This window comes from Pseudophryne corroboree, chromosome 5 (assembly GCF_028390025.1).
Source record: "Pseudophryne corroboree isolate aPseCor3 chromosome 5, aPseCor3.hap2, whole genome shotgun sequence".
Taxonomy (NCBI): Eukaryota; Metazoa; Chordata; class Amphibia; order Anura; family Myobatrachidae; genus Pseudophryne; species Pseudophryne corroboree.
The window spans coordinates 662,455,818-662,481,606 of record NC_086448.1 but is presented as its reverse complement, the minus strand read 5'-3'; the positions used below and the strand labels follow the sequence as shown (position 1 = coordinate 662,481,606).

Below are 25,789 nucleotides of genomic sequence, written 5' to 3'. Positions count from 1 at the left end.
GCACTTATCTTTTGTGCATTAATAGGACTGGAGCAAGTTTGTGTGTTGATGATGTTGGCTGCTGAATCTTTCATTATTATAAAAAATATACATGATTTAGTAACCAGAGCCACTGCTAGACAGGTGGGTCTGGTTCTCATTTTTAAGTGAGGGTACAACAAGCACTCTTTTTTAAGCTATCCCCATACTGTGGTTATAGTATTTATTTATACAATAATAGAATAATAGTGTCTTAGTGAATGCATTCCCATCGACTTGGAACCACATGGATGGCAAAGTTGCCATTTCTTATTCTGGATCGTTTTCCTATTACCTCCTACCTAGGGGCACTGGGAAGATACCAACACTTCTCAGTATAGTTGATAGCCTTCTAGAGGGAACTTGTTTTGCAGCCTAAAGAAAGAGGCTCTATTCCCATGTTAATAGGTTGCTACTTGTTCCTACCATACCAAGTGGACACAGCTTGTTTTCCTGTTATGGTGTAAATGACTAGAATAACATGATTTTGCCGCTGTCCATGTGATTTAGTTGTAACCAGGCCAGAAATATTCAGTCATTACTATCAGCGTCTTCACCAAGTCATTCGAACAGTTTGGCCTGGATAAGAAGTTGATTATGCTGACAGCATTATCTTTGATTCAGACACATCTATACACTAGATTTTAATCCGGACATGTTTTAAGATAGATTCTCTCAAATTACAGATGCAAACATATGTTTTATATGTATTTTCTGTACATTTTGTGCCCAACTATTGATGAGGTCCTACTGTACATGTGTAATTTTATGCTGCTATTTTACAACAGGCAGATAAAACATCACACGTTAAAGCTAGAACAAATAGAAGTATGGACTTGTTTCTAACCCAAAAAATTAGTTTTTTGGTAATTCAAAAGAGCACGTATGGATCAAACAGAAATAATCATCCTTTGGTCAATCCGCACAAGCTGAATTACAAAGGATTATTTAAGCAGCTTACACATAAACACTGTAAGTATTCTGCTTGAGAATCACTAAACATATGTTTGATTGTTAACTAAAGCAGCTGAACATTCTACATTTTATCAAATGTCTGTATTATGGCTTTTATGCCTCAAGTACTGTAGAAATAAAATAATGTGTAAAAATAAATGAAAATGGTAACACAATTCGGAACATAAAAAATAATGGGACAGTGCTGAGAGTTAACATCAGAACATAAAATGAAAGTACGGATAACAGTTTATATTCCATCGTCAAAATTGCAATATAATATGGGTGCTCGGTCTGAGTTTTCAATAGTATTTTTTTGCTATGTCACTATGGTTTGTTATATAATTATTTCTTCTCTTGTTACATTACCAACATATATTGCAATGACAAAGTACAGTACTTGTAGGAACCATCTCAGTTTTGGTAATTTAGTTTTGCAGTTTTAGAAAATTAAGTGCTAAATTCATGTTGCCATATTTTGTCTTTATTATTTTTATGTATATGTTTTTTAACACTAACATTGAAACACAGAAAAAAAATTGTCCTTGTTATCCTGGGTTGTTGTAATGAATACAGGTACGTCCTTGAGTTTCCAGCAAACGCTGCACCGTAATATGTCCTGGACTGTTCAATGGGTAATCATCTGAACCCATAATATATTTCTAATGCTTAAAAAATAAAATCAGCAACCTTTCAGATCTCCTGAGTTAGAGTTCCCCAATTCCAGGCTGTCCGAGTAGAATAAATATTCATTCACAGTTTGAGTATCCTCAGTAGACGAGTGCATTTCTTTAGGACATTTAAAGATGAATACTTCATTTTACAAACACCCGCTGTGGTGCAGCACTAGAATTTGATACCGAAGCAGCTCCCTGGCTGTCAACAAAAAGAGGGTCCAAACAAGCAACTTTAGCAGCAAAAAATGAATGAATACAGTGAAGAACAGCAAACAGATTGGAAAACTCCAGCTCCTGTAGATAAAGGACAAAAAAAAAATCACAATTAATAAAAAAACAGAAAAATAAAATGTCACTCCTAATTATTTTATGATAATGTTTAAATACAACTAAAAAAAAGTAAATTCTTGTATATAAAATCTACTAAAAGCATTGACAGCAAAAATTTTAAAATTCTGGAGATTATCAGAACTAAATATATTTAAAATACAGTTGTCATTGTGTCAAAACATTTTTTTCTGGACACTCCAAACTTCTTTTCAGTGATGCAGAAATTCCCTAACTCCAGCATTACAGTCCATGTTTTAAGGTTAATCATGAGACCATATGGTTAAATCAAATTTACTGAGGTACTAATTAAATAACCCGTGCTCAAAAATGTATATCCTTAAAACCTGGACTGCAATGGCAGAGTTTGGGAAACTATGCAGTAATGCATTGAAGACCACAGATAGGGGGTAATTCCAAGTTGATCGCAGCAGGAATTTTGTTAGCAATTGGGCAAAACCATGTGCACTGCAGGGGAGGCAGATATAACATGTGCAGAGAGAGTTAGATTTGGGTGGGGTGTGTTCAATCTGCAATCTAATTTGCAGTGTAAAAATAAAGCAGCCAGTATTTACCCTGCACAGAAATAAAATAACCCACCCAAATCTAACTCTTTCTGCGCATGTTATATCTGCCTCCCCTGCAGTACACATGGTTTTGCCCAATTGCTAACAAAAATCCTGCTGCGATCAACTTGGAATTACCCCCATTGTCTCCATTGTCACACATGGGCGATAGTAGAAGATAAAATTTGCAACTTCCTCTGGGTGAATGAGCTGATTTTTAAGATGGGTACACACAAAGATTTATCTGCCCAATCTGTCTCGTGGGAACAAATATCTGGTAATATATGGGAGCAAATGACAACTGATAATTTGCTCCCAAACACTGGAAAACAGATAATGGTCATTCAGACAAATTGGTAAACTCAGTTTGATTTAACTAATTTATCCAGTCATTTTTGTCCATCTTCCAGCATTTGGGAACAAATGATTGATTGTCATCTGCTCCCATATATAACCAGATTTTTATTCCCACCAGATTGGATAGATATATCAGAAAATTGAAACCAATGACAGACTGAATTGTGATAAAAAAACAACAATAATATGTTGGAATATATAGGGTGGTACAAAAATGTCTATACAATGAGAAAATTCCATATACATGTATAGGGAGAATTAAAACTTTTTAACAAAATGTAAATTTATTCCTAGCATACTTCATTCACAAAATGCAGATACCTTTTAAGAATGCATATATCAAAAGAAGTACATACAGTACTGTACAGAAATCTTTATGATGGTCGGATCAAGAAGCTTTCACAAGGTTACAATGGACTTTAACAAGAAACACAGAAAGAACACACTGAACACTGTTGCCAAACTTATTTAGAAGTTCAGGGCTAATTCATTACTCCTGAGGAAGTCTACAGGAGAGGACATAGTTCCACCTTGATGACATGCATTGGACATTTTGCTGAATGCTAACTCTCAGATAAACTGTTTTTCACTTTCACAAATGTATGAGCATTTGCTAGCTGTTTAAAGCTCTGATACTGTAAACTGGTTTACACTTTGTATGTCCGTTTTTATGTATTCTGGATTCCAATTAAACTTTTGAAAAAGTCCCATTAGTGTCAGCAAACTTGTGAGGATCATCATTAAAGACATGAGATAAGCTATTTTACTATTGTGCAAATGGTATGGGTTCACTCATGCCCCCTTTTCTAGACATGCAGTGTTTCTACTGCTCTACTGCACTAGGATGTGCCCTTGTTTTTTATTAACAGGTTAAAGGAGTTGGTTTGCTTGACAAAAAGTAGCTTTTCCGTCTCATACTGGTGGATTTTGCTAGGCTCCTTAACATGGACCTTTTTGGACTTGCATAAAGGACTAAATTATTGTTCATTTACTCGAACATATTGGTTCTAACAAAGTGGCATACACTGGCATTGCACCTGAATAGTTATATATATATATATATATATATCTATATCTATCTATCTATCTATATATATATATATATATATATATATAAAGAACAAACAACAAAAATACTCTTCCTGCGCTGAAATTCAGCAGCACTACTGAAAAAGCCCCTGTCGGTAGGATCTTAGAAATAGAAACAAACAACAAGTGGATACAGAGTGCGCTAATATTACAACTGGTTGAAAATTGATCAGTTCCAGATTCAAGGGCGGGACTCCTCTTGAGTTCTTTTCCCCTTAGGGAATTCCTGATTGGGGCCTTAACGGTGTGAGTTCTTGGAGGAATGATCAAGGCAAAGGGATAGTGTACAATAATTGATAAACCCTATGCGTTTCGTCCACTCGGACTTCTTCAGGGGTAAAATATGTCTAAAATTATAATGAGATAAATTCCACAATGAATGCTTTATACTGCAAACATAATCTACTGGAATCCAGTGTAACACATATGAATCTAGAAGTTTTAAGATGTAATAAATCCCACTAGGAATATTTGTAATATAAGCGTGATCGGCTGGAATTCAATATATCTCACAGAACTTTTTAGATCTGAGAAACGATTCTCATTTGAGACAATAAAGGTATTGGCTGACTGAAACCCTGAGAAATAAAATTAACAGTACGCCACCATTTAAATGAATAGAAGATCCATAATGGCTGACAACGACCAGGATCAAAAAGATTAAAACCGAAAAAATAAGGTCTGAAACCTCCTCCTGATACGGCTTGAAAAACTGAATTGCATACAGGACCAGTGGTATAAGATAACAATCCAGTGATTAACACTTGAATGTAGTATTGATTCAGCACACCGACTAAGTGTATGTTTGCAGGAAAGGAGATAATCATCCTTTCCTGGATGCTGCAAACATACACTCAGTCGGTGTGCTGAATCAATACTACATTCAAGTCAGGGCCTGTTCTAGACCTTGTGGCGCCCGGGGCGAAAGTTTCCTGTACCCCCCCCCTCCCTTCCAGGTAAAATACAGTTGGTGCATGCCTCAAAACAGGGGCGTGGCTTCTTCTTAGGGAAGGGGTGTGGCTTCTTCATAGGGAAGAGGCGTGGCTTCTTCATAGGGAAAGGGCGTGCCCACAGTTATACCCCTATACTTGTGCCCTGCTGTAGCTGTGCCCCCAGTAGTTGTGCCCCCAGCAGCTGTGCCCCTAGTTAATTTCCCCCCAGTAGCTGTTCCCCCTGTAGTAGTGCCCCCTTTGGTAGTGCCCCTTGTAGCTGTGCCCCCAGTGCAGTGCCCCTTATAGTAGTGCCCCCAGTAGCTGTGCCCCTTGTAGCTGTGCCCCCAGTTTATTTGCACCCTGTAGCAGTGTCCCAAGTATGTGCCCCCTGTAGTTGTGTCCCCAGTAGTTGTGCCCCCTGTACTTGTGCCCCCTTGAAGATTTGCCCCAGTAGCTGTGCCCCTAGTAGTTCTGCCCCAGTACTTGTGCCCTCTGTAGATTTGCCCCCAGTAGCTGTGCCCCCAGTAGTTGTGCCCCCTGTACTTGTGCCCTCAGTAGCTGTACCCCTGTAGATTTGCCTCAGTAGCTGTGCCCAGTACTTGTGCCCCCTGTAGATTTGCCCCCAGTAGTTGTGCCCCCTGTACTTGTGCCCCCTGTAGATTTGCCCTCAGTAGCTGTACCCCTGAAGATTTGCCCCCAGTAGCTGTGCCCCCAGTTGCTATTCCCCCTGTAGCATTGCCCCAGTATGTGTCCTCTGTAGATCTTCCCCATGTAGCTGTGCCCCCATTTGTAGTGCCCCCAGTATGTGCCCCCTGTAGTAGTGCCCCCATTAGTAGCACCGCTGTGAAACCTTAAAAAAACAGAAAACAATCAATACTTACCAGCCTCGCTTCTGTTTCCGGACCGCTGCTGCTGCTGTCTGCGGGCGCCGGCTCCTCTCTATGGGAGAGACGTCATGACGTCTCTCCCATTGAAGCGCCGCACTGACACTAGGGGTCAATTTTGACCTATAGTGTCTGTCAGCGACGCCGGCTGCAGCGGGCGCACACAGCGCTCGCTGCAGCCAGGGAGCGGGGAGGGAGTGAGGATAGATTAGCAGCGGATCTTGCCACGGTGGCGGCGGTGCTCTCAGGGTAGTGGCACCCCGGGCAAAAAGCCTGCTTGCCCGTGGCAAGAGCCACTACTGATTCAAGTGTTAATCACTGGATTGTTATCTTATACCACTGGTCCTGTATGCAATTCAGTTTTTCAAGCCATATCAGGAGGAGGTTTCAGACCTTATTTTTTTGGTTTTAATCTTTTTGATCCTGGTCGTTGTCAGCTATTATGGATCTTCTATTTTATTTTAGACATATTTTACCCCTGAAGAAGTCCAAGTGGACGAAACACGTAGGGTTTATCAATTATTGTACACTATCCCTTTGCCTTAATTTTTCCTCCAAGAGCTCACACCGTTAAGGCCCAAATCAGGAATTTCCTAAGGGGAAAAGAACTCAAGAGGAGTCCCGCCCTTGAATCTGGAACTGATCAATTTTCAACCAGTTGTAATATTAGCACACTCTGTATCCATTTGTTGTATATATATATATATATATATATATATATACCTATATATATATATATATATATATGAGAGGGATAGGCATATCGGTGACCAATGGTGTATTATGTTAAGAATTAGAATCTAAAGGATGCAACATGAGCATCTTCTATGACCTAGTAAAGAAAGAACTATGTGAGACAGATTTGAAATCAATTAAGGAAAAGAATCTCACCAACCGAGAATGTGAAGCATTGAAAAAATTACAGAAGAATAACGAAATAGTCATTAAACAAGCTGACAAGGGGGCAGGATTGGTAGTCATGGACCGTGACTTCTATAATAAGGAGGAACTCAGACTTCTAGGAGACAATAATTCATATACCATGCTACCAAGTGACCCAAAGGAGAGTTATATTGAAGAACTTAGAACATTACTCCTACATGGCCTACGTAATGATTTCATCACTAGGAGGAATTCCAATATTTAATGAAGTCCAATCCCATCACCCCCATCTTTTATTTTCTGCTAAAAATTCATAAATCTCTGTGTAACCTGCCTAGAAGACCCATAGTGGCGGGCATTAATTCACTCCCATCCAACTTTTTGGAATATGACAATGTCTTCTTGAAAACATATGTTAAGGACTTACCTTCATACCTGAAAGATACCACCACAGTGCTGAACCTCTCAAAAACAGTGGAATGGAAGGACACATATATGTGGGCTACAGTGGATGTACAATCCCTGTATACATGCATTGAACACTATAAGGATATAACAACATGTAGGGAATTCCTAAATCATGACCCATCTCTGACCACCATCTACTGGGTTTTTATATGCAATATCATGTATTTTATCTTCAGCCACAATTACTTAAAATTTTTGAACTAGTTTTATTTACAATGCTGCGAACCTTTTTATTGGATGCTGGGAGAATTCCTTTATCTATAACTTAAACCAATTTAAAGACAACATCCTTTTTTACAGGTGCTACATTGAAGACATTTTAATTATCTGGGATGGCACCTTAGAAACTTGTAATTAATTTTTAGAGATTCTAGGCACCAATGATATGAATCTTTCTTTTACGTCTAACACCAACAGAAAATCCATTGAATTTCTGGATTAAGTACTAACTGGTGAGAATGGTAAGTTCAACACAAACAACTTTATTAAAGAGGTTGATATGAACAGTTACCTGCATTATAAAAGCAACCATCTGAAAAGATGGAAGAATAACATTCCCGTCTCACAATTCCAGAGGATAAAAAGAAATTGTATTACAATAAAAGACTGTAAAGACCAGCTGGAAGTGTACAGGAATAGATTTGAGGAGAAGAATTACCCCTCTAACATCTTAAATGAAGCCATTTAAAAAACTAGATCTTTAGATAGAGACAGCCTACTTGAGTATAAGACCAGGGATGACAAAAAGGACTCAGTTGCTTTCATCACCACCTATAGCAGACACAAGGAAATTGTAAGAAATTCCCTCAGGAACCATTGGGGTATTTTGCTCATGGACCCAGTTTTGAAGGATATATTATCCCGACAGCCACAGATTATCTTCAGAAAGTCCAAAAATCTGAAGGATATACTCGCGCCAAGCAGGTCGTTGTAACATATATGTCTTACAACGCACTTGTAATATCCTGTGCAATTCGGCATGAAACCAATTTGAATAGTTCCTTCATAATAATATAAAAACCTTCATTGACATGGACAATAATAAGGAATATAAGATTAAGGATTTTATGAACTGTAATACCACCTCAGTGATATATCTGTTGAAGTGGACCTGTAAGAAGAAATATGTGGGAAAGACAAAAAGACCCCTTAAGATGAGGATCCAAGAACACGTCCGAAACATCAGGAATAAAGTGGCCAGCCACACAGTTTCAAGGCACTTCATTGCAAAGCATAATACAAACTCTGAGGACATGACGTTTAAGACAATTGAACTTCTTAAACTGGGAGAAAGAGGGGGAGAATCGCAACTAAACTCTCAAGATGTGAAATGTATTGGATCATCCAATTAAAAACCCTACATCCAGCATACTTCAATGATAATTATGACATTGCACTTTTCTTGTAAAGTGCGATTTCTGATGAGTACAGTGAAACCTTTTGAAGCTCCTCCATGTTTATTTCTGTAGCCACTTCACCGCACCCCACTCCCCTCTCACACCTCCCCTAACAGCCCCTTCCCACCCCCTTATCCTCAGCGCCGTAACTACCTATGTGCCAGGTGTGCCTGGCACACAGCGCAGTTACTCTGAGGGCGCACGGCCAGCGGCATGTAATGAGTCAAATTGACTCATTACATGCCGTCTGATGTGTGCCATGCACCGTGCTGGAGGGAGAGCAGCAGCCGCGCCGGAGGCAAACAAGGAGGAGGAGGGAGGGGGACTTGAGCCGCAGCAGCGCTATGTCATTGGTAGCGGCGGCGCCGCAGCACTCCCCTCTCCTTCTGTATTGGCTGCCCGGCGCTGCTGTGAATGCTGGGATGCGGTTCCCTCATCCCAGCATTCTCAGCAGCGGGCAGCCAATGTGGAAGGAGAGGGGACAGCTGCAGTGGCGCCGCTACCAATGACATAGCGCTTCTGCGGCTCCAGTCCTCCTCCCTCCTCCTCCTCCTTCTCCGCTGCGGCAGCCCGGGATCTCTGCCGGCATGAGGAGCCTGACTGCCAGCAGGGAGAGTAAGTATCTCTCTCTCTCTCTCTCTCTTTCTTTCTTTATTTCTCTCTCTCTCTCTTTCTCTCCTGCTATAATGTGTAAAAAGGTGGACTGGCTGCAGTAATGTGTAAAAAGGTGACACTGTCTGCTGTAATGTGTACAAAAAGGGGACACTGTCTGCCGTAATGTGTAATAAGGGGGACGCTGTCTGCTGTAATGTGTAAAACGGGGGACGCTGTCTGCTGTAATGTGTAATAAGGGGGACGGTGTCTGCCATAATGTGCAAAATTGGGGATGCTGTCTGCTGTAATGTGTAAAAAGGGGGACGCTGTCTGCTGTAATGTGTAATAAGGGGGACACTGTCTGCCGTAATGTGTAAAAAGGGGATGTTGTCTGCCGTAATGTGTAAAAAGGGGATGTTGTCTGCCGTAATGTGTAAAACGGGGGACGCTGTCTGCTATAATGTGTAATAAGGGGGACACTGTCTACCGTAATGTGTAAAATGGGGTACGCTGTCTGCTGTAATGTGTAAAAAGGGGGACGCTGTCTGCCGTAATGTGTAAAAAGGCAGACGCTGTCTGCCGTAATGTGTAAAAATGGGGACGCCGTCTGCTGTAATGTTTAATAAGGGGGACGCTGTCTGCTGTAATGTTTAATAATGGGGACGCTGTCTGCCGTAATGTGTAAAAAGGGGGACACTGTCTGCCGTAATGTGTAAAAAGGCATGCCGTCTGCTGTAATGTGTAATAAGGGGCTCTACCTGGTGAAGTGGCGCTATTGTGCAGCGTAATTTGAATAATGGAGAGGAGACTTCTATGGACCGTAGTATGAATTGGCATTATTTTGTGGTCACGTCCCTTCCCCATGAAGCCACATCCCTATATATTTTTTGCGCGCCTGGGGCGCGCACTGCTCCTGTCTTGCGTAGGTGGGGGGGCCAATGCCGATTCTTGCAAACAGCGCTAAAATACTGCACTGCTTATCCTTAATTTTTGAACTGTCTCTGTTATGCCATCTTGTATCACCACTTAAAAATATTTTTTATGATATAATGTCATTGGACAATACCACAGTCAAACCACACTGGGGACACCCAAGCTCACCCGATCTTGTAATCTAAGCAGTGTCTGGGCCTGATCAGTACCAGGAAGGCAGACCACCTGGGAAGATCAGGTACTGTAAAATAAGGAATGACAGTCTACTTAATAATGCGTTAAGCACTAATCTAAGTGATAAAAGCACTTCATAAACACTACATTTAAGAACTTTATATGAATTTTAAGCACCTGTAAGAGGCACTACTGTATCTAAAAGCACCTTAAAGAACTTTATACTTATCAACAATAATAGAAAAGTATCATAATTGACATATAGCTTGTGAAGCACTATCACTCATGTCTATTTGGTTTCTATTATTTTTAATTTTGACTTTATCTATATAATTTATATATAAACCTCAATTTATATCTGTTTCATATACAAAAAAAGCTCCTATATCATTAACTTATTCAAACTTCTTTTTCTTTAATATATATGCCCGATTTGAGCTACTATCCTGGTTGATGCAAAAGATCTCTGGATTAGAAAGTGTCCCTGGCTACTGAAATATGACTACCACCCATTGCTTGTATCTACGGGAACAACATACAGGAAACGCAATGCATTCCAGATGCGTTCCACCCATCTGAACTTCTGAGATCTCGGCGATATGCACTCCAGCCTCCCAGCCACAATAAGCTCAGCGCAAGCGCCCCGACCATCTGGAAGTGGAGCGGAAGTACTGCGCATGCACTATTGGGCAAGAGGGAGACCGTAAGTGTGTCAGAAATACCGCAGTTATACAGAGACTTATGTTTACTCATGTATTTTATCCAAACTGTTACTACTGTAGTTTTTTTTTAGAAATTCTAACTGATTATATTATATCTATGTTTATTACTTATATATCCACATTGTGGTCCTAGATTGAATATTTCTACGCTGATTGTAATTAACAAACAGGAAGTGATGTCACAACTACAGTAGTTACCTGAGTATTGGGGGTATAAATATGAGCCCAGTCCCATTGTACTGTTACCCCTTGATGAAGTCCTAAGTACGAAACACATTGGAGTCCCTCACTGACCTCCTGCACTAAGATAATATCTACCTCCTTTTTATTATATTCTGCTTCAAATTTTGTTATTTTTTAGAATTTTTTGTTATATCTTATAATTGTCTTAAATTTTGTTAAATTTTTTTACCTTACATATTGGCTACCTATTTTACCTTTTTTACCTTTCTATAATATCATAAGAAATTATTGTCTTAACATAATACACCATTGGTCGCCGATACCCCTATACCTTTCTTTTCTATGTTTTAATTTGAACTGTATTTTACCCATACTGTTTTCATAGGGGCTGGCTAACGCCCGCAACAAAATAGGGAGTATTTTTATGTGGACAGCTTTATGAGTATAGACCTTTTTCTCTGCGTACTGTTTATATAGATCTACCGCTACTGAGATATTATCCTTCAAGTAGCGCTGCATTCTATTTGTTCTTACTATCTCTCTCTATCTCTTTATTTGCCAAAATCGTGGTAATAGTTCAATCAGTTCCAAAAAAGTGAAATGCTCACAGAAAATGTTCTCACCAACGTTTTGGTACTGTTCTTGTACCTTTTTCAAGGTAACAGCAAGTCTAGCAGAGTCACAAATGTCAACAGTGCAGCAACAGTAAATTATATGGAACTGGACACCTGGATGGTGCCTCCCAGGCCCCTGTTATACACCTGTACAAATCAGTATTTGGCGTCAAACTCACCCTCCAATCCCGGCTCATGCGTTCCAGAGCTGGAAAGCAAACGTTACTTCCAGTCAATACCGGAATTGTCCACGGAGGTGCATATGTACAGACAATGACATAATAGTAGTCTGCTAAATGGAGCAGATTCCACGCTATTTAGTGTGCCAGGTGATAAAGCAGCGAGGCGTGAACAGCATTTAGACCTGGCTTACAGGTCTGTGTGTTCCGCCAGCGCTATCGCCAACATGACTTCCAGGTCACCGGGAGCGCTGTTCTGTTGCCATGTTAATGCGCTATCACACACAGCCATCAATTCCTTATAGTATACTGTTATGGCAACTAAAATATACAATATAAAAGCATAAACCAAAATCAGCTATGTGGGTGCCTAAGTAGCTATAGGATCTGCCCATAGTAGAAGGGATATAGTATGGTGCACAGAGATAGTCACAATTTTCCATTGGGGTCAAATCATAGGGATAAGACCCCTTGTATATACAAAAAAAGGTATAATAGGAGCCTGGGAGTAGAGTACACACAAAAAAACACACATTAATGTAGCAGAAATACAGCAATATAGGGTAATGATGATAATATTAATGTATTAATCTAAATATCTACCTATATCAAATAGCAACTGGATAAGAGGATATATTGAATGAAAAGATAAATAAATAAATGTAGCAAAGAGAAGAGATCCAATTATCCACACTAGAATTACTACTACATCCATAGGTGTAGATGGATATAAGACCCAAAAATAGTCTCAAAATCAGACAAAGGACTTATAGCAATATCAGATGACCAAATGGTACTCTCATGAAGAGTAGACACAAGCATGATGTCACTAGTATATCAAACTATAAAGAGATATATCCTTTTAGAAAAATATATTCCTATATAAAGACTAAGAGAAGGATTAACAGAGTATATAACTCAATGCTATGTCGGGTAGATGTTCAAGGGTGGTATTACTTGAGGGAGATGGATAATGGGTTATTTTCATTCATGCCTCTAGGTGCAATGGTGTCTACCCGGTAGATCCAGTAGCTCTCCTTCATCCGCAGCAGCAGTGTTCGATCACCTCCATGAGGTGGTGGAGCGATCCAGTCAATAAGTTTACATCGTAAGTTGGAGACTTGATGTTGTTGGGACAGAAAGTGTCTTGGCACAGATTGTTTAGCTGCTACTGATTCTAATGCCTGCTGTATAGAAGTCTGATGGTTAGCCATCTGGTCCCTGAAGCGCCTTGCCGTCATGCCCACATAATAGAGGCCACATGAGCAAGTGAGGATATAGATGACATATTCCATAGTGCAGTGTAGTTTAAAGCTAATATTGATGGGACGCCCAGATTGTGCATGTGGAAATGTAAGACCTGTCAACATGCTCCTGCAGGTAGTACATCCAGTTCATTTAAAGCAGTCAGGTATCCTCTCATGCAGCCATGTAGTTGTGTTTGGCCTGCTCGGACTGGCCATAGGTCTGAGCAAAAGCTGTTTAAGGTTAGGGGCTTTCTGGTAGGCCATCATGGGTGGGTAAGTTTTCTTTAACCTAAGATGTGCATCGGTGGCAATAATGGGCCAGTGATGCCGGAGAGAGCTGCTGATTTTGTTAGAGAAATTGTCATAAGTATTTGTTAAGACCACATGATCTGGTTTCGGAAAAGAGTTTGGAATTGGTATTGGTGGGTCAAATTTTAATCTAGCCTTCCGTAGGCATTGTTGGACTGTTTTCCTGTCATAACAACGTTCAAGGAAGCGTAGTGACATATACTGGAGCTGTCCTTCCATCATCACCTCATTGAAATTATTCCGCATCACTCTCAAAAATTGTGAGATAGGTAAATTGTGTTGAGGGCTGGTGGGTGTTGGCTAGTAGCTAAGAGTAAAGTGTTTCTATCCATAGGTTTTCGAAACAGTTTGGTGTGGATTGTGTCACCCTCGAGAACCACTGTGATGTCCAAGAAATTGATATGGTGGTCATTAATTTGGTGGGTAAATTTGAAAGGATTGTCCAAAGTATTTAGTGTCATCACCATCTTATTAAATGTATCAGTAGTACCCTTCCACAAGATAAACACGTCATCAATAAAACGCTTGTAAAACAAAATCTGTGAGCCGTATGTTGGAAAAATATGTGCTTGTTCGTAGGCCGTCATGTAGATATTTGCATACACAGGGGCCAGGTTAGATCCCATTACGGAACCAGACTGTTGTACATAGTATTTATCTTGATAGGCAAAGTGGTTGTATTTCAGGACAAGTTCCGCCAATTCCAATATAAAACCAATTGGAGGACCCATAGGGGGATATTGGTTGAGGGCACTATTAAGTGCGTGCAATTCTTCTTCAAAGAGCCAACGTCCATAGTGGCTAACAAGATGGTGTCAATTGTCAGATGTATATTGGAGAGTTTAGATAAAAAATCAGCAGTGTCATGAATATAGCTATCACTCTGGTGTACTATGGGCTGTAGAAAGGAATCCACATAAATTGCTAACAGTTGCAATAATGAATTCCTGGCTGAGATAATCAGCCTACCAGGTGGGTGAAAGAGGGTTTTGTGAATCTTAGGGAGGGTGTATATGATAGGACAAACTGGGTGCTCAACAGTAAGGAATTCGAAAGTGTTCTTATTGATCCAATGTGATCTAAAGCCCTTCTGTAAAACTCAACCACAGCTTTAAAGTTCGGGATAGGATTGATGTTAAGACAGACATATGTAGTATTATCTGCTGTCTTCAGATCTCATCGTGATAATCAGACCAATCCTGCACCACGACTGCTCCTCCTTTGTCAGCGGGTCCGATGATAATAGTAGTATCCTTTTTTAGCGTGGCTAATGCCTGCCTCTCGGCTCTGGAAAGATTATCAAAATTTATGTTGGGTAAAACAGAATTAATGTCCTGTTCAACTAGACAAACAAATGTTTTGATGCTTGAGATGGAGGAGGGTGGGTTAAAAACAGAGGGTCGGTGAAAAGGTGCTATGGCATCACCAACACCAGTGGGGAAGTGTTCACATAATCTAAGTTTGCAGCCAAACTTGTACATGTCTACAGCCGTATCAAATGATTTATGTGGACATGTGGGGACAAAAGAAAGTCCTGGAGATAGCAAATTCAAAGATGCCTTATCAAGTGGTTTACTGGACAGGTTAAAGACTAGGTCCGCATTTTGTCTTGGCACCTATGCCACGTATCTCCCCACCTCCTTGGGTGCGGTCTGCGCATCCTGCGGTGGGAGGCAGGCCGGTGCTGGTTGATTGGCCTAAAAAGTATTCTGGGATGGTCGAGTATCAGAATAATCGGTATCTGAGGCAGAAGCGACCAGTATCCGATGTATGGAATTGTCTCCGACCTTTTCAGCATTGCGTATAGCCCTAATCCCTCCTCCCCACATCCTAAACCTAACCTCTCAGGATGCAGCCTAACCCCCCGGTATGCAGGCAAAACCTAACCCCCTGCCCACACGGCTTTTTTCTGCAGCGCCATTGGTTTGTCCTCATTCAGGATCCCAATTGCAGGAATTCTGGCACCAGAATCTTACTCCCTTTCTTGATGCCAGTGCTGGCATTCATACTAGTGCGGGGATCCCGGCAAAGGTATTCTGACTGCTGGGTTCCTGACAGCCGGACTCCTGACTGCTTCTATATATATATATATATATATATATATATATATATGTGTTAGTTGACACTCAGGAGACTGAGACTAGTAAATCAAAACTTTTATTACATCTATATCCAGCACACAGCCCATTGTCAGGGACAAACAGTGCAATGCATCAAATCCACAAATGCCGCCATCACACGTGAATATAATCCAGCCATTAAGGTACCATACAGTATGTTGTGGGCTATATGCCGAGCTGCGGCATTTGCCATTTCCATTCATGCGAATAGGACACATGTGCATCTAAGATGCATGCATGTTCCAGACATGCACACAGTCGCGCCTAGAAAGGCACAACAGCAGTAAGATGCAACCACAATGAGTGTGGCTGCATCTGTATACTACAGTCACAGACTCTGAATGCCACTAAGATCTGCATTTATCTATGATATAGTTATACCTAAGAGGGCATCGGAGCATCTTTTTCTGTTAGTTGGAGTGGAGTCTATACAATGTATATATATATATATATATATATATATATATATGTATATATTTATTTGGAGCTGCCACTCAATTTGATGCATTGAACTGCTAAGTATCATTTTATTATCCATGCCTATGTTTGCACATTGCACTTTTGGAAAATCAATATGGATTAAATGAATTGAAATTTCTGCTACTTATGGCGTGCTGGTTTATGTGGAAGTTCAACGAATTACCTTTTATATATATATATATATATATATATATATATATATACACACACATACACACACACACACACACACACACACTGTAGATAGATAGATAGATAGATAGATAGATAGATGTAGGTTGGAAGTGCATATTAAGATGTGCCTGATGTTATACAAGAGTTCTTTATGTTAGATGTTTAAATAAATCAAGGTCCTGTTATCATATTGGAACAGGTGGTACACTTAGGGTATTTATAACATCCCAGACTCTTGCTTAAGTAAGAAGGTACTTTATTCAGCTTGTCTTGGAATCCTGTTATATCAGTATGGACAACTACTGTACGCTCTTGATGTTTTTACCCCTTGTAAAACATCTAAGGGGCACTTATGTTTAAGGCTGTACAAGGACCTGTCAGTAGTTACTATGGGTCATAAGGCCCTATAGAGTCCTGTGTCTTAAATTTAGTTGTCATGAGAGTGTTCTTAGGGATTAACAAAAGTTCATTTTTGTATTTATATAAGGTTTTGTTATCATAACTTCTCTCTAGGAATTTGATTACCATTTTGTCCAGTTCATTTTCCAATGTGGAATAATCACTGATGATTCCTGAGGAGCTAATCATCTGAGATCTGAGTAGAACTACTTTAAGAGCTCTAGGATGGTGGCTGTTAGCCCGTAATAAAGTGTTTTTGTCCATTGGTTTGATATATAATCCTGTTGAATCTTGCCTACAGAAATGGTAATTTGTACATCCAGGTATTTCAAGGATCACTCACTCACTTGGTACAGTAGGTAATTTTGATAGTTGAGTCTCTTGTATTCTCCCTTGATGATAGTTGCATAAAGGCATCCGTACCTCCCATCCATAAGATGAATAGTCATCTATGTATCGGGAGAAGAAGAGTATATGCTTGGCAACATTCGGATCATCAAAAAAAATAGATCTCTCTTCCTTGAACATTTAAATGTTTGCAAATGATGGGTAGACATTGCTCTCCATTGCACATCCAGTTTTTTGGTGATATTACTGTCCGTCAAACAGGAAAAAGTTTATACCAATGTCAGATTCAAAAGTTTCCTAACTAGATCCACATCCAGAAAATTCAAATCTTCCTCCATCAGAAATTCCTTCATGGCCCGTAGGCTGTCTTCATGAGGAAAACTTGTGTACAGACAACACATGTCTACGTCCCAAGGAAATGTAAGAGGTGGAGATAGGGATGGCAAGCTTCTTCAAGTTGAAGCAAAGTGAATGTTTGAACTGGATACCATCAATCCAAAAGGCCTTAATAAAAAAATGATTTGGAATATATTAATTTGATAAGGAACACCTGTAGTCGGTCATTGAAGACTCTCCTTTGTAGATTGTCAATACCAATATCTCTACAACTCCTTTTTGAAGCATTATTCTTAACTGAGATATTGTGTTTCTGTTCCTTTCCAGTCATTGTCCTTTAAAAGTCTGTGTTCCTCCAAAGAGCTGTTTTTCAACTTCTTTATCTATTCTGAACTGCGGTCTAAATTCTTCTTTATCCCTATGATGTATAACTGGTCACAATCTTTATTTATTTTTTCCCTTGGTATCTATAAAATAATATTCTTTGTCGCTAACACTTTAGGCATCCTGGCTATCGGCATCAGCTATGTATAGCAAATATGTTGGACACTTTAGATTTTTCACTGATATCACTGATACACATATTTGGGCTTTACGAAAGTAACCCTTGAAGATCACAATTTATTTTTTTATACTGTACTCCTTTCTAATTTAGGTTAAATGTAGTTTGCACTGAGCTTCTACTTGTCAGTTTAAAGATATACCGTTTACCTTTGGGAGTGGTCTGACCAACTATAAACTTGATATTTTGCTCAGATGCTTACACACTTTAATGGACCGGAACTGGACCTCATGCTCCCTATTCTGGCCAACGGGATGCATCGGTGGGTTTCTTCATGTAAAAAAAAAAAGTATGTAGATTGTTTTGTGCTTGTTACTCATCTTGACAAAGGGATGCTTGAGCCCCGAAACACTGGTATTACACTTTACACCTTGATGTGGTATACACCCTTTTTCAAGCCTCCGAGTGCCGCTACAAGTTTGTACTATATATACATATGGCAAGCAAGGTGTCCGGCTCTCCCCTCAATGGCCTGTACTGTGCTGGGTGTCCGCATATACTGTATGTATGTATGTATATATATATATATATATATATAAATCACCACAACTTGTTTGTTTGCTCACCTTGACAAAGGGGCGGGTTGCGCCCCGAAACGTTGGAATGCAACTTATCATGACGATCCAGTAAAAGTATTTTTTCACTTTACCAAGTCTCTGAGTGCCGCTGTATGGAATAGATGTGGTGATTTAAATGATGTTTCAGAAGGCACCGGAGCAAGTTACCACCTGGTAGGTGAGTGCCGATCCGTTCACAGCAATTATATATATATATATATCTATATCGGGCAGTACGGATGGTGTAATGGTTAGCATTACTGCCTCACAGCACTGAGGTCATGGGTTCGATTCCCACCATGGCCCTAACTGTGTGGAGTTTGTATATTCTCCCCGTACTTGCGTGGGTTTCCTCCGGGTACTCCGGTTTCCTCCCACAATCCAAAAATATACTGGCAGGTTAATTGGCTCCCAACAAAAAAAATTAACCCTAGGGTGAATGTGTGTGCGTGTACATGTGGTCGGGAATATAGATTGTAAGCTCCACTGGGCAGGGACCGATGTGAATGGCTAATTCTCTGTAAAGTGCTGCGGAATATGTGTGTGCTATATAAATAACTGGTAATAAATAAATAAATATATATATATATATATATATACTGTATATATATATATACACTGTATATATATATATATATATATATATATAGATAGATAGATAGATAGATAGATAGATATGCACTAAACTATTCACCCCTCCTTTGCATTTTTCATGTTTTGTTGCCTCACAACCTGGAATTAAAATGGATTGTTTAAAGGTTTGCATCATTTCATTCACAGAACATGCCTACAACTTTGAAGATTTTTTTTTTATTGTGAAGCAAACAACAAATAGGACAAAATAACAGAAAACTTCAGTGTGCATAACTATTCATCCCCCTAAAGTCAGTACCTTGTAGAGCCACCTTTTGCAGCAATTGCAGCTGCAAGTAGCTTTGGATAACTCTCTATGAGCTTGCCACATGTTGCCACTGGGTTTTTTGCCCATTCCTCAAGGCAAAACTGCACCAGCTCCTCATGTTGGATGGTTTCCGCTTGTGAACAGCGATCTTCAAGTCTGACCACAGATTCTCAATTGGATTGAGATCTGGGCTTTGACTAGGCCATTCCAACACATTTAAATGTTTCCCCTTAAACCACTTGAGTGCTGCTTTAGCAGTATGCTTCAGGTCATTGTCCTGCTGGAAGGTGAACCTCCGTCCCAGTCTCACATCACAGGCAGACTGAAACAGGTTTTGCTCAAGAATATCCCTGTATTTAGCACTATCCATCTTTCCCTCAACTCAAAACAGTTTACCAGTACCTGCTGCTGAAAAACATACCCACAGCTTGATGCTGCCACCACCATGTTTCACTGTGGGCATGGTGTTCTTGGGGTGATGGGATGTGTTGGGTTTGTGCCAGACATAGCGTTTTCCTTGGTGGCCAAAAAGTTCAATTATAGTCTCATCTGACCAGAGCACCTTCCTCCATACATTTGGGGAATCGTCCACATGCCTTTTGGAAAACTCAAAACGTGCCTTCTTATTTTTAACACTAAGTAATGGCTTTTTCTGGCCACTCTTCCATAAAGCCCAGCTCTATGGAGTGTACGGCTTATTGTGGTCACATGCGCAAATACACCAGTCTCTGCTGTGGAATTCTGCAGCTCCTTCAGGGTTACCTTTTGTCTCTGTACTGCCTCTCTGATTAATGCCCTCCTTGCCCGATCTGTGAGTTTTGGTGGCCGGCCCTCTCTTGGCAGGTTTGTTGTGGTACCATGTTCTTTCCATTTGAAGATGATGGATTTGATGGTGCTCCATGGGATAGTCAAAGATTTGGATATTGTTTTATAACCCAACCCTGACTTCTCAATAACTTTGTCCCTGGCTTGTTTGGAGAGCTCCTTGGTGTTCATGGTGTAATGCCTCTTGCTTAGTAGTGTTGTAGCCTCTGGGGCCTCTCAGAAAATGTATGTTTATACTGACAGATCATGTGACACTTAGATTGCACACAGGTGGACTTAATTTACTAATTATGTGACTTCTGAAGGTAATTGGTTGCACCAGAACTTTTGAGGGGCTTCATAGCAATAATAATAATAATTTTATTTATATAGCGCTCTTTCTCCAAACAGACATCAAAATAATAAACATAATACAGAAAATAAATACAGCAATACACAGGCCACACAGACAAAAAAAATGAAAACCTAGAATGCATACAGTAATCATAATGCAGGATTGGTGAAGGCATTTTGGGTAATAACTTCCATGGGCTGTGTATTCCACCCTCACAGGGTACCAGGTGTGGCAGCCACCTTAGGTGCTCTGCGTAGTATTACCCTGGGTGGAATAGTCCACCCCTAGAAGAGATGACACAAAATGGGGGTGATTGCAGCATCCTAACGTTCAGAGTAGGGTACCAACAAAAACGTACCAGATGAGGCAGCCATGTTGGGTGCACTACGGAGGTTACACTGGGAGGTAAGCCATACATGGGCCCAATGCATACATGGGAGAACGGGCATTTGTGTAGTCATATGATATAACCTGTGTGAACAATTCACGTGAGGCACATCCTGCCCACAGAGGAACCATCAGAGGCCCCCATTTGTGGTGCACTGTGTTAGATGCTTCTGGCAGGGTGTGCAATCAGTGGAGGTACACCTCACAGGAATGCCACATGGTGGAGTGGAAGTATGCAGTAAAAGTTTTTTTTTTATTTAAAGAACACACATGGTGAAATCACCTTTGCAGGTAAACAATGAAAAAAGGGAAATTATTCTGGTCTAATAGGCAAAGGGGTGAATACATATGCACATGCCAATTTTACATTTTTTCTTATAAAAATTATTTTTTATATAAATTTTTCTCATTTCACTTCACCAACTTAGACTATTTTGTGCAGATCTATTATATAGAGTCCATCATATAGAGACACCGCAGAGCTTGAGAGGTAAGCATAAGAGGGTGGGGGAGGTTAGGTTTAGGCTGCATTCCGGGGAGTTAGACTGCATCCCGGGGGTTAGAGTTAGGCAGCGATCCGGTGGTTAGGGTTAGGAACCCCCCTCGGAGGGTTAGGGTTAGGCTACTGGGGGAAGAGTTAAGTTTAGGCTGAAGGGACGAGGGGGTTAAGTTTAGGCACCTCCGGGGGGGTGGTTAGGGTTAGGCACTAAGGGGGGAGGTTAGGGTTAGGCTATGGGTAGGGAGGCTTAGGGTTAGAGGGGTAGGGAGAGAACACTTGGTTCTCACCCCTGTCGCTTACTAATCAGTGGGATCGCGGCTTCAGTATTTCAAATTCTGAGATCCCGTTCACTGGTATATCATGCTGATCCCATATACTGTATATACTAAAAGTGGAAGTTTGGGGCCTGGTATGTGAATACCCTTTGTGCTCCTCCCCCATTACCAGGACTGTTGCTCCCCTATTAGCATTTAGACTACATAGACATACTCCTGTTATCAGCCATGGTACAGTGTTTAAACTCCTTCTGCCCCATATCTTCACAAATTCAAGAAAATACTGTACAGTACATTAATGTTTGTATTTTTTATGATTAAACACATTTCCTTTTCAAACCTAGAAAATCTATATATTACTCCTTTTTTACACAGAAATTATCAGAATTTCATAATATACAGTACAGTATGGAAGCTGTATCTGTATATTAGAACATATGGAACATATGGAAGGAGTGCCTCTGTATTATGACATAATGTACAGAAGGTGTGTCTGTATATTATTGCATATATACAGTTTATCTGTATATTATCACATACTACAGTTATCCTGGGGAATAAAACATACATCATCATGAATAATATGCACTGCATGTGGATCATGGAGAAGGTGCACGCTATGGTCCGTGTACAATGTGCACCATCACAGAGAAGGTGCCTATTTTTATCCCCAGGCACTGCCTGTCTTCTAGAATCTATTTGCAGCTAAAGAAAGGAATCACACACTTATTGTCCTCCCAAAAATTAGCTGTAGCTAGCCACAGCCAGCACTAGGCTATGCTAGGTAGGGCTGGTCACTCTACAGCAGAGAACCTGTTTACATAGACCCCATGTGGAACATGAATTAAATTTTTGTGATAGCACAAGTGGCATCTATATGCATTTTGCCAGTCAATGCAGATGTACCAATCACATGGTACATACATACAACTCAGTGTCCTACCTTGCCTATTATGGCTCTGCTAGGAGCGAGTTTCTTGTCATTATGGCTTTTTAGAAAAAATTATATTAAATTGCCATAGATGAAAAGAAGAGTCAACAAAAAAGGCAAAAGAAAAAGAGAAGTGGGAATATGAAAATACATTACCACTGGAAATAGATGTGCAAAACAGAAACAAAGCAAATACAGTAGTTAATTTCAAAATATTATATTATTAATTACTGAGGATCCTACAGTAGTAATCACTGTATTTCTATAACCCTAGCCTAAAGCAGTTAATGGCTGCCAGGGTATGATGAGACCAGGAGTACTGTATATTAAAGTACTACTTTGTATTACTTATGCATTTTTTTTTAAATAAAGTCTATTTATTGAAAATGTTTACATTTCCACAAATATAGAACAGTAAAACAAAACTATCCCCAAACTACTAATTAACCAAATTTCTTTGATCATATTATCATATTATATTGATACTTTCATTGGTATAGTAGAAAGTAAAGAGAAAGGAGCTATCGTGTTTTTTGGGGGGCACTCTTAAGGAAATTATGACATTTACAAAGTAACCTTTATTAAATTGATTAAAACACATAAATATTCCAAACACAGACACAGACAGATATCAACACGTAACATAAATATTGATAAAAAGTTAGCTCACAGTATAATATGCTAAGCAAATTGTAAAAAATTTGGGTCATTTTATGATCAACTAAGTGAAATATCGACTGATATAAAGTACAAATATTGGTATCAATTAGTCTAATAAGGTATTTTATAGTACCAAAACTGGCTCACAGTATGATAAATAGAGCAAAATATTATGACATTTTTACATGTCATAATTTCTATAAGAGTGCCTCCCAAAAAAACAAAAACAAAATGAGAGTTCCTTTCTCTTAATGTTATATATATATATATATATGTAATTTTATACATTTTATATTTTTATGTACGCCTTAAAGGCATATGCGTTTATGATTGGTATGTATAAAATTACATGATAAGACACCACACCTGATAGCACCCAGTAAAAATATGTCCGAATATTAAAATTATGGACTTCTAACCAATTAATAATATCCATAGGTTTTACCATCCTACAACCATTCTGGGTGAATTATCCATCTCTATTAAAAGTTGGTCCTATATATATGGGCTATGAATGTTTTATATCCATGAAGGCCTTTGTTCCTTTTTTTGGTATCTATATATTTCCTTCTCCATTTTCTCCTCCATTTTCCTTCCTTATGTGTATATGCATATATGTGTGTATATAAAAATTATAAAAATTATCCTAGAAATTTTAAAGGACCATCCAATCACCCGTTTTATGTTTTAGTGGTACCATACAGAAACCCCTGATGAAGTCGTACTGACGAAACGCGTTGGGTCGAATCAGTTACGGTCTCTTATCTAGTTCATCAGTACACCCTACAGAATATACACCTATAAGGGTGAGGGTGTTCTTTAAAGGCTTGAACAGAAAACCTATTGACTGTATCTGGATGTATTTCTTTTAAGAATGTTTATATGAATGTATGGAACCTTTTATTTGTAAAAAAATGTTCATATGAATTTATGGAATTCTATATGTTTTTTTAATAAAAACAAATTGGTATCATATCTAATTTAGGCCATTCTGGTCGTCTTTTTGTTCGGGTGTGTTCTCTGGTGTGAGGGTATACTTGCAGGTGATACCAGTTATAAGAATCCACACCGTGGAAGAACAGCTACTGGAAATACTAAAATCTGAGTGTTTTAAAGTTATACCAAGCGCAATTGGTTATTGTTTTGTTTATATATATATATTTGACTCTCTGGGGTGCACCTGAGACATCTCTAACAAGGAAAAATCTTAGCCAACTATTAATATGACTATTGCGGACTCTGTCATTGCTCTAACCATATACCTAATAGGAGACATATTTTACCTGTGCTTAGGTTTTCCCAATTCCCTTCTCCTTCGAAAATAATTTCACTGGTATGTAATCACTAAGCTTGTTTAAACCTTGGGGTATGATTACGAACTTGTGGGTTATCAATGCCAGCAATCCTCGGCATAGAAATAAATGATAAACAAGCCTGATTTACCATTTATTTCTCCTACCATTTTAAATCTGTGGGTGAAAGTCACATAATAGGTGGCTTTAGAACGGATTCAGTATGAAAATCCCGACTGTCGGGATCCCAGTGGTCAAAATACTGACGCTGGAATCTTGACAGTCGTAAACCCGACCTTGAGTGCAGTATGTCCACTCGTGGGCTCGCTGCGCTCACAAAGCTTCAGGGCCCAGGTCGCCACACTAATCTGTTCCCCCTTGGGTGGTGGCGTGGACCACCACCCAAGTAGGGATTCTGGGTGGTGGTCGGGATTATGACCGCCAACATTTCAATGGGCTTCTGGATTCAGGCATTGGTATTTTGACTGCCGGGAACCCAACAGTTGGAAAATTAACTGTGTCCCTTTACAATCTGCTGGTTATAAATATATAGCTTTATTTGTAACTTTATTTTTAGTATATTTTTTAGCCCAGTATTTTCAATAGGCCATAGAGTATGATAAGATTAGAATTAATTATTGTTGGCCATTAAGAAATACTATATTAATGAATTCTTATTAATAAATGTAAACACCAAGTAAAAGTCATGTCAAAACATGAATATTTGAGGGTATTTTGCCATTACTGCAAACTATAATTACTGGTTAATAATAATAAAAAAATATAGATCATTATACTCCATTATTAGAATTCAATTATATATTGCTCGTAAAGATCTTCAGATTGGTGCACATATTTCAAAAATGTTTTGGAACATTAAGAATCACAGAAGTCTGTTTTTACCTTTGCTTCAATTTGTTTTGTGTCTTGATTCTGGAACAAAAACTTTATTTTACTTTTGCCATCATCTGAAGAGCCTTTCAGGTGAGAAAATTTATACCTCCATAGTATAGCCTGAGAAATTAAACATCAAAAGAAGAGCAGGACAGGAAGTCAACAGCTAGAAAAATATTTAAAATGTATATACAGTAAATTGGAATACAAATTATTGAAACTCTTCTCTGTTTAGTCAGTTGGTTTTTCTTGTAATGTTTATAAGTTTACACATATTCACATAATTTTCTTAAATGGTAAGTTAACATA

The 25,789-nt window shown here is 39.3% G+C and overlaps 1 protein-coding gene across 1 annotated transcript in view; it reads right to left on the bottom strand.

Annotated features, from left to right (window-relative positions):
- Window positions 1-1,423: 1,423 nt before the first annotated feature.
- The window catches only part of SNTG1 (syntrophin gamma 1), a 1,036,287-nt gene continuing 1,011,921 nt past the window's right edge, over window positions 1,424-25,789 (bottom strand). The window contains exons 21-22 of the mRNA XM_063923704.1: window positions 25,490-25,600; window positions 1,424-1,943 (exon numbers count right to left, since the gene is read on the bottom strand). Of these exons, the coding sequence (XP_063779774.1) occupies window positions 1,788-1,943; window positions 25,490-25,600 (267 nt within the window). The 3' untranslated portion in view covers window positions 1,424-1,787. The remainder of the gene's footprint in view (window positions 1,944-25,489; window positions 25,601-25,789) is intronic.